At 31.3% G+C, this 13,117-nt stretch overlaps 2 protein-coding genes across 2 annotated transcripts; both read left to right on the top strand.

Moving 5' to 3' along the window:
- Positions 1 to 118: 118 nt before the first annotated feature.
- On the top strand, positions 119 to 7,503 carry LOC132750741 (uncharacterized). Its single transcript, XM_060740778.1, has 6 exons — positions 119 to 217; positions 834 to 886; positions 1,558 to 1,595; positions 2,029 to 2,091; positions 3,937 to 4,083; positions 7,364 to 7,503. Exons 1-6 carry the CDS (start codon positions 152 to 154, stop codon positions 7,501 to 7,503), a joined length of 507 nt encoding a protein of 168 aa, XP_060596761.1. The 5' UTR covers positions 119 to 151.
- On the top strand, positions 6,265 to 12,611 carry LOC132750742 (uncharacterized). Its single transcript, XM_060740779.1, has 8 exons — positions 6,265 to 6,443; positions 7,364 to 7,477; positions 7,819 to 7,959; positions 8,822 to 9,579; positions 9,825 to 9,874; positions 10,162 to 10,219; positions 10,587 to 10,640; positions 11,503 to 12,611. Exons 3-8 carry the CDS (start codon positions 7,842 to 7,844, stop codon positions 11,656 to 11,658), a joined length of 1,194 nt encoding a protein of 397 aa, XP_060596762.1. The 5' UTR covers positions 6,265 to 6,443; positions 7,364 to 7,477; positions 7,819 to 7,841; the 3' UTR covers positions 11,659 to 12,611.
- Positions 12,612 to 13,117: the final 506 nt, after the last annotated feature.

The following is a 13,117-nucleotide window of genomic DNA, read 5'->3' on the forward strand; positions in this document are numbered from 1 at the left end:
CGTATTTTATTAGTTAGTTTTAGGATTCAGGTATTTAATGTTTAACAATATATTTACATTTATTTCATATCTTGTTTATTTTCGGCCATTGTACTTTAACATTTTATTCTTTAGCATCAATGAATACAACAAGGGCATTGTGGGGATAAAGATGATATTCAGTGATCACAAGACATCGGATCTGATACTTAAATGTGATACTGCAAAAAATAGAAGGGTACGATACTTTCTGCAGGAAGTAATTTGTTAAGTATATATATATATATACACACACACACACACGCACGCACGCACGCACGCACGCACGCACACACACACACACACACACGCACACGCACACGCACACACACACACACACACACTATAATGCTGTCCGTGCTCTGCCTTGCGCCCTGTCCTATTTTTGTTTTGGGTCCTCCATGGCTCCTAGCCGCTGTTCCTTGTTGATCTTGTTTATCATATTTAAACTGATGGCGGGAGATCCCTTGTGTCCCTTTGTGTAATATTCGAGGCACGAGCGGCACCTGGGCAGAACTTTTCGTAAGCTAGCTAGGTAACTTACTCACATGAAAGAATACAAATTCAAACCAACAATGTTGAGGGGCAAGTGATTTCAAGTATTTGCAAAATCTGGTTAATACAAGTTAAAGATGCTATTTTGTTACCAGAATAAGTACAAAAAGTGTACATCTAATTGTTTATCTATGTACTACCTTAAACATATGATATGAATAGTTCAAAGTGTGTTGGGTACTAGAAATGGATACGATGCTTGCAATAATACTGGTGGTGCAAGTAGTTTCTTGATACAAAATGTTTTATTTAAATAATAGCTATGGTTGAAGGAATTAAAACAGGCACATAAAGAAAGTCAGCCGTTCTCTGCGTAAGTATTTCATAATATTGCTACATCTAGTAAATAGGTTTTTAATATCTTATATTCAGTTTCTTTTTTTCATGAACCTTTATCCTACTTGTTCGGATATGACAACAGTAGTTTGTTTAAATGTTTTATCTCCCTGTCCGAAGAACCTTTGAACATGTTTAATTAATATCTATTAATATGCAACAATTTACTTTTTTGTAGTCAAGAAATATCAATATGTAAATAAAAGATATGCAAAAGCCTAAGCAGGGTAATGTTATCTGAGTCTCGGCAAATTGGGCCCCCCCCAGTTAATCCGTAGGTACATAAAAAATTTACCGTAATTGCATACAGATGCACTACCTGTTTCTACAGATTAGTCAGTCTGTAACACTTATTTTCGAAGCTTTAACTTTAAAAGTTTGTTTGTAACTTCGAATAAGCTGGGAAAACATTAATACTCTTAATTCCGAGTTAGTCTATAAAATCATCTCGAACTTCAATGACGCTACCGTCTTTGTATATTGAAGCAGAGAAGTGATTTTGGAAGAGAAGTTAATTTTAAAATTGAAAATAAAGTTGATATTTATGCGATTTTTACTTTGAAATTTCCCTTAGAGCTATTTTACACAATTATGTAGGAGAATGTTTTTTTTATATTATCAAGGAAATTAATTTATTTCTTTACACAGCGACAGTGGCTATGGAAGCGGCGGATCCGTCCCGAGCAGTAAGTTTTGGATTGCACCAAGATTATAATAAATGCATTATAGATTTATCTAATGAATATGATTCATTAGATATTTACCGCAATGCTTTACATTATCCAGAAAGCCCTAACACTAGACCAACTGCTAGGTCAAACGTGTACATCGTTAATTCAAACAAAATATTGTAAATTACAGACAAAATATATATGTATATAGCTTCATAAACTTTTAACAATAGCTCTAAACAATTTTAAAATAAAATTTGGAAAACAAATTGGAGAAGTATAACAATGTTGACTTTGCTAGTGGTTTTTATTTTTTTTATAAAATTTAAATAGAAAATAGATTCCAATTCCAGATCATACTTATTTTTAATGTTTTACCATTATGAACATGGCATTTATTATCGAACAGATAGAGGGGTAATGTACCACATTCAAATCCGTCTTTCAGGTAACTGGAAAGAATCAGAACGGGCATCTACAATGGAATCAAATGACTTGAATTATTCTTATGGTAAGAGAACTTTCAAAGTTAGGTATATTTCAAAACATTACACTTTTATAAAACTGACAAAATAGAAAATTTAACAAAAGTATATAGAATTTATTTCTCTTTAGTTTTACTTTTAAACTGCATCAGCCTTTTTTGCGTAACCGTATACAACAGTTCCTAGACGTCAATTGATCTGTATGGATGTATATATGTTTTATGTAAAGACAAATGATATAAAATGTTTTTTGTAAATGTGTGTCCTAGATATGAATGTATTTGTAGACAAAATTTATTTTACAGTATAAATTAAAGTATTATATGAATTTACCAGACACCTCTTGTATATATCACGGAATGTACTTAATTGCAGCAAAATTATGCACATATCTTTCTATGTTTCCATAGTAAATACAACAGTATAATATCTTTTAGCGGATTTATAACTAATGTCAATGTTTCATCTGCTGAACACTTTATTTTCCATGTTGCTATGCTTGCTCAATGTTTTCCACGTACCTTAATATTAGGTAATTTGAGATATTTTTCAGAACGAACAGCCATGACTGAAATACTGTCAGAATCTTAGAAAAGATTCATTAGATATGTCATATGTTGCGGTTCGGATCGGTAACGATGCGGTAGCATTTCGCCGCCCATGCACGTGTCACCAAGGTGAAAGGTGACAGCCGAGTGCTATTCAGCGATGTTCTATAAGCGCATTTTTTTATCATTTAAGCACATTCTATGAATGAGCCGCGTTAAAATAGCGTCTATTCAGCGCATTTAAGAATAAAAATGTGTTCTCAGGATGACGTCATTTCTATGGAACGCCTGGATTGTCTTTTGTGTAGAATGACTGATATACCAGGTTAAATGTCATTCTGTTAAGTCCGAGATACAATATGCTGGGTTTAAATCCCAATATGCTCAGTTATTGAAGTGTTATCTTGTGTGTTGATCACATTTTCTTCAGCCAAGTCAATATATTGTCGATTGCATTAGTCGTTATGTTCAGTTCTTAAAACAAACAGGCATGTGGTAACAATATTATGTTGAGTTAAAAAGATATGTTGTAGGATGGTACAGTTATTTTGTTCGGTTATAATAATATGCTGTTTTGTGCTCTTCTCATTATGTTAAACGATGAAAATAAACAGTGGTTCTATCATTTTGTTTGGCTGAGGTTGTTTAATATTGTGTGATACTTTCATTAATTTCAGTTGCAATGACATGCTGTTGGGTACTTTTTTCTTCTGTTCAGTTGTGAAATAGAACTGTTAAATGGTACTATTAATATTTATCTTGGGTGCTGATTATAACTTCTTCAGTCAATTCAATGTGTTATTCGGTGCAAAGGTCGTGATGTTCAGTTATTAAAAAGGACTGTTTCTTGGTACAATCATTATGTTCAGTTCAGATGATATATGTGCGGTGCAGAGCTCATTATGTCCAGTAGTGAACACAAATGTTGTGTGTTACCGTGATTATAATCAATTCAGAGTTAAAATATGCTGCTGGGAACAACTGACATGTTCAGTCATGTAAATGAACAAGAAAGTGTTGACATCATAGTGTTTAGTTGTAATAATATGATGTTATGTCGTGCTTTTTTTATGTTCAGATAGAGTAATATGCTCTTGGGTGGTTAAGCTATCGTGTTCACTCGTAAAACTGAACATTGATTTATTTCGAGTATGGCAATATATAGAATGCGGTTCAGATAGGAACATCTGTTCCTCGGGTATCAGCCCTTGGGTAACTCGGCAAGCAAAAGCCAAATAGAAAGAACTCTTAGGAAGGACATTCCGATCCGAACCACAACATATGACGTATATTATTAGATCTAGTATTTCATGTTTTTTTCAGCTGGACCAGCATTTGCACAGACAAAAGAGCATGGTAGGGACAATAACGTACCTTCCTGTTCGAATGAGGTCGGTCCGATGTCATTATATGTAAACACTGGTAAAGACCTTTTGTCATATCTCTACTGCTTTAGTAACGTAGTAAGGGGTAATTTTGCATATTCTGACCGATATTTTGCAATTAAGTTGGAAACATGTCGTTAATTACTTTCTTTGTTCGCTTGAAAGTAATGTTTTAAGTTAATTTTCAAAATGTTCATGAAAATAAGCATGAATTAGGAGGCGTGCTGCTTTATGATAAGAAACTTCAAATAACTGATGTCTGCTGAGGGTTGCAAAAGCACATTGTACATGAGCAAAAATGATTTACTGTAACAACTATTTTTATGCACTTTTCATAATGCTGTGTATTGTAACAAATTGCCTATGATTTCAACTGAATATGAGTGACAAGTAAATGATTATGAGTTTGCGGCCCAGGACAAAAACTTAAACAATAACACCACAATGTATGTCATGAAAATAGCTGTAAATTTAAAGTAAGTTTTAAGCACAGATCGCTTGTTTAAATGATGAGAACTTAACTGAACTTAAGCTTAATTTGTTCAAACAGTTAAATTGAAATTAAATGAATAAATTTGAATATTTTATTCCGACAAATAAAACTTGCTTCTTGATTTTGGCGGAGTTTGTGTCCATATAAGGGAAGCAAAACGCATATGGTACAGCACTTTACAACACAGGGACAGTAATTTCAACAACAGAATGTATATCGAATTTACTAAAATAACGTTACTATAAGATCTGTCTAGTGTGTAGAGAAAATAAGAATCCCGAAAGAAAGTCCAAAACGACAATTTTTAAATGTTGCAAACTCGGTTTGATTGAGCCTGTTCATGGACGGTACTGTAAAGTGCAAACTAACGCCCACGCCCCCTAGCACCGGCTTAGGCAGAATTCAACATGTAAACATGACAATGGTGAAATTTTGAATTTAGAAACATCCGCAGATATGTTCATACGGCGGTTATCATGGAACCTTCAATGTGACACGTTAGTGCCATTTCATGAAAAGCAGCGTATGGTCCCTTGTTAAAAATATCTGTGCCCTAAACCAGAACACAATGGGCGGAACTAAATAAAATGAAATTTTGAAAGAGGATCAGAGGTTATGAAGACGGGCACGAAATAGACAATCGGCCCCGAAATGAATACTACCTATCGGGCGGATTATCATTTCCCAGCCCTACTTCACAGTCTTTTATCCTTTTAAAGATTTACTATATGTAATCTAAATACATTGCATGTGACAATGCCGATAATGCGACAATTCAAATATGTATATAAAGTTAAAGGTATAAGGTTTATACTATTTTTATTTGCTTTCAAAGTATATACTTTAAATTAATAAAGGTGTGCTTCTTAAAATAGACAAAATAATAATCCTTAAAGAAAGCCCAACACGGCACAATTGAAAATGTTGTAGGCTCGGTTTGATCGAGCCTGTTCATGGATGGTACTGTTAAGTGCAAACTACCGTCCACACCCCCTAGCACAGGCTTAAGCAGAATTAATTTAACATGAACTGATACACTTTTGAATTTTAAAACATCCGCAGATGTGTTCATATGACGGATATCGTGGAACCTTCAATGTGACACGCAAATGTCATTCCATGAAAAGCGGCATATGGTCCCCAAGTAAAAAAATGCGTGTGCCCTAAACGAGAAAACAATGGGCGAAATTAAATAAAATGGAATTTTGAAAGGGGATCAGAGGTTATGAAGCCTACATATCAAAGATAAGACGTCAGAAGACAAATTTTAAAAAGCAGGCCTCATGTTCTAAGGGTGATTCAACAGTATTCAAGTGAGGAAAACTGGAACCACCCGGCAAGAAAATAGCAGACTAAATAGAACCAAATAACCACAAGCACAACAATAATGTCGTGCTGAATGATCTTTAAAGATCCTGTAACACAATTTTCATCTGGTTTATTTCATAAATATGATGCTCAAATTAAGATTTGACAATATTGTAAGTTCAAATAAGCATTATTTGTAAAGATCTTACCGAATTTAACATTTCATATAAATAAAGGGAGGTAATTAAGTGTTTTTTTTTCTATAAATTCTAAGTCAAATTTTCCAATAAGAAATGAATGCATATAATTTATTGATTACATATAATGTGCACAAATATTTTTAGTACATATTTTATGTATTTTCCGATGTTATAACCTTGTTTTATTTGCATAATGATATACATTTATAACGTATTGTAAGAGTGGTATATATCAATCACAAATCATACAGGATCATTAAATTATTGTAGGCAAGAAATATTGAGTTTAAACGTTTTTCTTCGTTTTTTTTTTATCAATTCGAAACTATAAACTATCGAAAGCTTTAACCTTAGGTGAAGACGATGCCTTGCGTAGGCCTGCGGCAAAATCTCCTAATGAGAAGGATCAAAATCGAAACAAAGTGAAAGTTGTCAACAACAAAGGTAATCAGTTTTTTGATGCGGTATATATGATATGTTCACCCTTTGAAACTAAAGAAACGGCTTACATAGAACATAACTTAACCACATATACAGACACCGGAATAGTGATGTGCTCAAAATGATTGGTCCATTAAATTATAGATGATTTCTTTTCTGTTGGTACAATTAATGTTTGTGTATGACACACTGGACAAAATCTCCATAAAATCTTTTATTTATCTATTGGAACCGATATGCTTGATCTTGAAGTGAATAAAATATGTTTGAAAGAGAGAGAGATAATTTTCGGTTATTTGGAACGAAAGGAAGAAGTCTTATATTAAACACAAAGTTTAGTTAAAGGGACAGAAAACCAATGGAGACAGTGCAGTTATGATCATTTTACAATAACCGTATTTAATCACATGCTGGAAGACATTCCTTATATTTGTTTCTGCCTTATTATTATTATTATTATTATTATTATTATTGTGTGTAACATTTTTCTAAATAATGTCGTGTCTAGGAAACAGTTGTCAATTACCCGTTTCCAGGACATATGAGCCGCGCCATGACAAACCAACATAATGGGTTTGCAACCAGCATGGATCCAGACCAGCCTGCGCATCCGCGCAGTCTGATCAGGATCCATTCTTTTCGCTTACCAACCCTTTTACAAGTCGAGAAACTGATAGCAAACCCATTATGTTGGTTTTGTCATGACACGGCTCATATTGTATAGATAAATCGTTGCTAAATGTATCAAGCTGAATCATATTATCTTATCAAAATAGAAATAAAGTATCTAGAGAACTACAAACGCAACACATTTATACATACACGAGATTCTTTCACAGAAATGATTTATCGTTCTCAATCGTTGCAAAATGTGAAAAATTTCTATGACATAGTACAGTTACAAATGTTATGTCTGTGTTCAGATTACAAAAGAAGTGCAAAGGACGAAGACACAACTGTCACTGAGGAATGTGACAGAAACACCGATATAACATGCGTGAAAGAAAGTCTCCCTTCTTCAGTTCAAGAAACGAAATGTACGATACATGAGCTTGTCTCTTGATTCATACATTTATATGTAATTACTGGTAATTGTGTTTTCGGTGATCGCTATAAAAGTGCTTTAAAGAAAACAACTAACCTTTAAAACAGAATTAGTAATTTGTATTTTGTACATTCAGAAAAAAAAAATACAAATATAGAAATTGAAACAGTTATGTTATAAATTGCAACTTGTTTATACTAAATAAGTGTTAAATTAGTGCATCGAATTCCAAGAACTGTGTGTCAACATGCACAGAAGAGACTTTAATGCATGTCACACAAATGTTCATTATTAAAGGATAATGTTCATTCGATAGCTTTTTTATTATTTCAGCAGGCAATGGACGCTCTGAATCAATGGCAACCATGGTACATAACCAACATAAAATCAATTCTACTAAGCCAAATATTCAAGCACGATCTGATCGGTTGACAAGTCCCTCTAATTCTGATATCTACGAAAGTTTTGAACTTGGTAAGAGAAATGTTGCTTTGTTGAGAAAGTTCGTTCTCTCTACCAAACTTTGTTTTCTCTTTCATTTCTACGTTATATTGTATATCTAATTGTTTGAATAATTATCGTTAACTGAACTTTAGGTGTTCACTTACGTTTTATAGTTGTATGGTGCTATTTTTAAACAGTTTATCAAACGAGATCTGCGTTTTTCTGACTTAGTCTTTTGCTGTTGAGGTAATTCCCGAGGATGTCCTGCTAAGTAATATAATGATAATATTAAACAGTACTAAACATTGATAATTTCTCAAGAAAATATAAAAATCGGTTGGTCTACAATAGGAGAATTTATCACAAGAATATTCTAATAAAATATTTTTTTTAAGAAGAAAGTGTCAATTAAGTTTTAAAGTGATTTATATTTACATTTACGTGATTTGTCATTTAGGACAATTTATTATCTGCTCAGTATAGAATGTTATATCTGATTATGTAATATGCAGTCGTGGTTTGATGTCATATGTGTTTTTACCAAATATTACTAAATGATCTATTGTATTACAATCTTTCTTTTATGAGCTATAATTATGAAAGTTGGTTATAAAAGTCCAAATGCACTTGTTATTTTCTTTTTTGTTTAAATTGTCAAACTGCTTTTAGGTAAAAATATGTTAAAAAGTAAATAATTTTTGGAAATTATGTTGTTGTTTTTTAAATATGTATAATCACATTTTACACATTATCAAGATTCTTTAATGCCAATTCTACTAAATTAAATGGAAAACATTATTTTGTATTATCATTTTTAACTCTGTCAATACAAGCTCAAAAAAAAAAACTTGTGTTGAATACGGAACTTTTAATTCTTTCAACCTCTTTCTAGCTCAAGATGAGAATACACTTCCGAAATTTATTGATGGCAATACAGATTTGGAGAGTACAATGACAGACAGCGTTTCATCAACATTCATGAGTGTTGCAGGTTGCTCAGATTCTTTTGTTTCAGTTGGACAAAGTAAACTTGATTCTGATTCACATTTTTTAGGAGCATCTGAAGGCGACAAAAAGGCAAATCATGCTATGATACAAGAGCTCACAAAATCATTCCAGGGTAGCACACATACTGAAAATAAAGTACCATTACGCAAACATACATCTTTGCCTCAATGTCAGAAATACCCGCCAAGTCCTTCATTTAAATTTGGCAAAAAAGACCGAGTTCCGCCGTCTTCTGTACGAAGTATTAAAGATGAAGGTGTGGAATCATCGAATTGTATTTGTAACAAACACGACGAAAGAAATACGGCAGAAACATCAGTGTTACCCAAGGACAATGGTGACATACATTTCCATCAGGCGTCTACGTCTTATTCAAAACAAAATAAATCGGCAGATACTACGAAAACAGAAAAGGCACCACACATATTGAAGTTCGACATACGCATAGATGACGAGGGGATTAATACATATGAGAACATCAAGTTTTTCGAAAACAAAGATCAAAATAAAGTATCTGTAAATGAAAACGAAACAAAAAGAGGCAGTAATAGCAGTACCGATAGTACATCTAGTTCTGGTAGTAGTACGGATAGTGTCACGTATGAAAGCCCAGATGAGGGTGCACATGATGAAAATAAGATTGTAAGTCAGATAAAATATATGTGACACAATCAGAAATACACATATTTTCATTAGTGTTATTCTTAGGGCTTTGTATAATTATATCTTTTACACTGAAAATAATTTTGTTATCTTACATTTTCCTAATATTTAATGATCTGACAACAATTAAAAACCTAAAAATACTTTTAAAAACTTTATGTAGAGATTATATTTTGCAATTTAAAAAATAGATAACAAAAATCTATGATAAAATCATATTACAGATCTTACGAGAAGAAGAATATCTTTGCGAAAGAGAGGAAGACGTTAAAAAGTATTCTTTAATGCCAATATTCTAACACTGTTAATATTTGTAGTAGTTCATAATGCTAAATTTATTGATATTTTAAAATTGCGGTAATATAATGTCACTAGAAATTTATCATCTAGAGCATTATGTAATAGCGGACTTTGCTTTATACCTTAAACTGTTATTTTTCCCCAGTGATAAATTAGATTCATTGTCACACCTACACATATACAATTGTGTACTATCTTATGCTATTCAGTTAGCTCAGGTTGAAATATTTTCTATAATCGTGACTCCTTTCTTTCTTGCAGGAATCTTCAACACAATCCATCTGGAACATTTCTTATTTGCATTTCCGGATCCGTGCAGGTATATATTAAAGAAAGACTATAGAGTCGTTTAGATTTTTTTTTATATTTTAGACATATCAATATTTTATCCTTCACATTTTTCTAATATTAACTGTAGGTTAATGAACATTTTGTCAGTCACTTCTTTTGAAATATAGAGTCAATCCAGCTCCATTCCAAATCGTAAGTCTCTATTTAAGGTATATAACACATTGCTGCATAACAAGCAAAATGTTAACAAAAATATTTCCTTAAACGATTTGGCCATAATTACTAGAAAAATTATCAAATTTGCCTTGCAGGATATAGCCTTAAAAATTTAATAAATCTAAGCATATAGTATAATTTATACCTTTTCTAAATTAAATATTTAAAAAAATCTGCAGAAATTGTGGTTCGTCACCGATAAGGGACGCAGGTGTTTCATCATTCAGCGACAGGTAAGTCATTTTTAGTTTTGATTTAGATTGTAAATTTTAAATAAACTTTAAAAGAATGAATTCATTGTTTAGAGTTATTGGTTTGTTTATTATTTTATTCATGTATTTGTCAGAATTCACTTGTCTGTTGACATTCATTTGTATATTTTAAAATGTTTACATCCAAATATATGTGTCATGATACAATTTGCCTTTAAAATTCCATTATATTCTCATAAATTGCATTAACATTATGCATTAGGGTTGCGCTTCATTGAAAGTCCTTAAGTCTTAGGACATAAAAATCAACTTTAAATCTAACTTAAGACAGTTTCAATAAATATTTTTAACTTCATTTAAATACTGTATGCTATAAATAAAATTAATGTATTCTCCTGAGAAAATATGAAATACAATCACATTTTATTCGCAATGTGTAAATGTTAATCAGGATTGCTATAATTCAGAAATTAAAAGAATCATAATTTAGTAAATCATAAATTAGGACATTTTCTTTTTATCGTAAAATTGTCTTAGTTTGGTCTTAAGACTGATTTCAGATTAAGGACTGTCTGTGACTACTCTCTATATATAACCTCGTAAATAATTTTAAGACTATGGCAGATTTTTTCATTACATAGAATATATTGTAAAAAAAATAAAGTAAAAACATTTATTTTCAGCTTTTAAAACAATATTATTATCATCAGTTTAGTTAATTATTTAAAATAAACGACATATAACAAACGAATCAAAATCCATTAGAAAGAAACACATATATTTGTTATCTTTTTGGATGAAGTTTATGCACCACGTCAAGTCACATGGTGAAATAATGAAAAAAACGTTAATTAGATCTTTTACAATTCTTCTTATTTTTCAGGGGGAGAAACTATCGCTTTACAAAAACTGTTCCAAGCTAGAAAACATGTTTGATAATCTGAAACAATTACTATATTTTTACCATCTTAACGATTTGCCTTCTAAAAGCTATAAATTGAAACTGAAACGAGCATACAAATCTGTCAAAAAAGATTAAGTGAATTAAAATAAGAGATTTCAAAGAGTCAACCTATTAATACATGTAAACACAAACAATATAGGACTAAGTAAATCTGACACCAGTTGAAACAGATGTGTTCCCTAAAGTTACAGATACTAGGGCGAAAACTTAAACATTAGTACAAATTTGACAAAGATATAATATATTAAGATATATATTGTTAATCAACAGAAATTTGAAAAATTGCAAGTCGAAAAATTAAATAATTCACTATTAGATCTCAAGTAAAAGATTACAAAATAGATCAATAAATTACGAAACGGAAACAAATGCACAGTAAAACTACCAGGAATTTATAGCTTTAGCTACAGCGCTAAGTGTTATCATAGATTGATACAACAAACAAACAGTGTAAAACTGTATGAAGTGTATGAAGTGAAAATGACATATGAAAATAATGATGAAAGTTGTTGTTTATATCGAGAGGTTGACAATAAACTTAACATATATTTGCTAAATAGAGATCGATTGAAAATCTATTGATTACTTCTTTAATGTTTTAACCTTATTATTGTAGAATAATGTTATATATTATATGTGTAATTTACTGTCTCGTTAAATTAACATGCATTCATGATGTGATGCTGTTTTTTTCACTTGATTCTTTCGAAATACTTTTCGTAAATTTATTATATTTTCTTGTTTACGTTATGAAAAGTTTTTTTAATTATTGAAATATCAGAAATATGTAAATTATCAATTAGCCAGACCGCTGACATGTTTATTGCAATTTACGGGTCTGACACATTTATGTTTATTTACATCATATGTATGACAACATGATTATTATCACTAATTTTATCTAAGACATTTATTTAAAGTTTTCCTTAATTTTTTATCTAATGCTCTGTTTGACTTAAAGAAAGGAATTAGCATGCCGCTGGCTTCTGACATCTAGAGTGTTAATCAGTCTAAATCGAACCATTCGATAATTTTCAAAACTGAAAAAATGTTTTTTGGGAAATTTGGGGGTATATTATTTTGGGTTTTAAAAGGTATTTTTTTGGGTTAAAAAATTAAAACCCTAGTTAATTATTCTTATTATTCCTACAGAATTACAGAACTTTTTGAGATAGAACTATTCAGCAAGTCAGACAGAAAACATCTTATTGTTTAAGTTGAAGCTTTGGTGCCGCATTTTTCTGCGGTACAATTAAATGTATATATATTTTTGTTTTCAACCAGTTGGAATTATGGTTATAGAGATGAAAAAATAAACAAACTCTAAAAATAAAAACGGAAAAATGGACTTACTGAGTTGTGTTTATAATAACTAAAGGATTTTTAAATAAATACTGAAAATGAACAATTATTGAAAGATTAAACGGACTATTTCACAACTGAGTAATGTGCGACACAGAAATGTTTTAAATGTTATAGAATATAATGGAAAAGAAACCCTACCTCCCCAAGTCCACCAGTAAACCCTTCATCA

This window comes from Ruditapes philippinarum, unplaced genomic scaffold, assembly GCF_026571515.1.
Source record: "Ruditapes philippinarum isolate M1 unplaced genomic scaffold, ASM2657151v2 ctg8268_1_1_1_1, whole genome shotgun sequence".
NCBI lineage: Eukaryota > Metazoa > Mollusca > Bivalvia > Venerida > Veneridae > Ruditapes > Ruditapes philippinarum.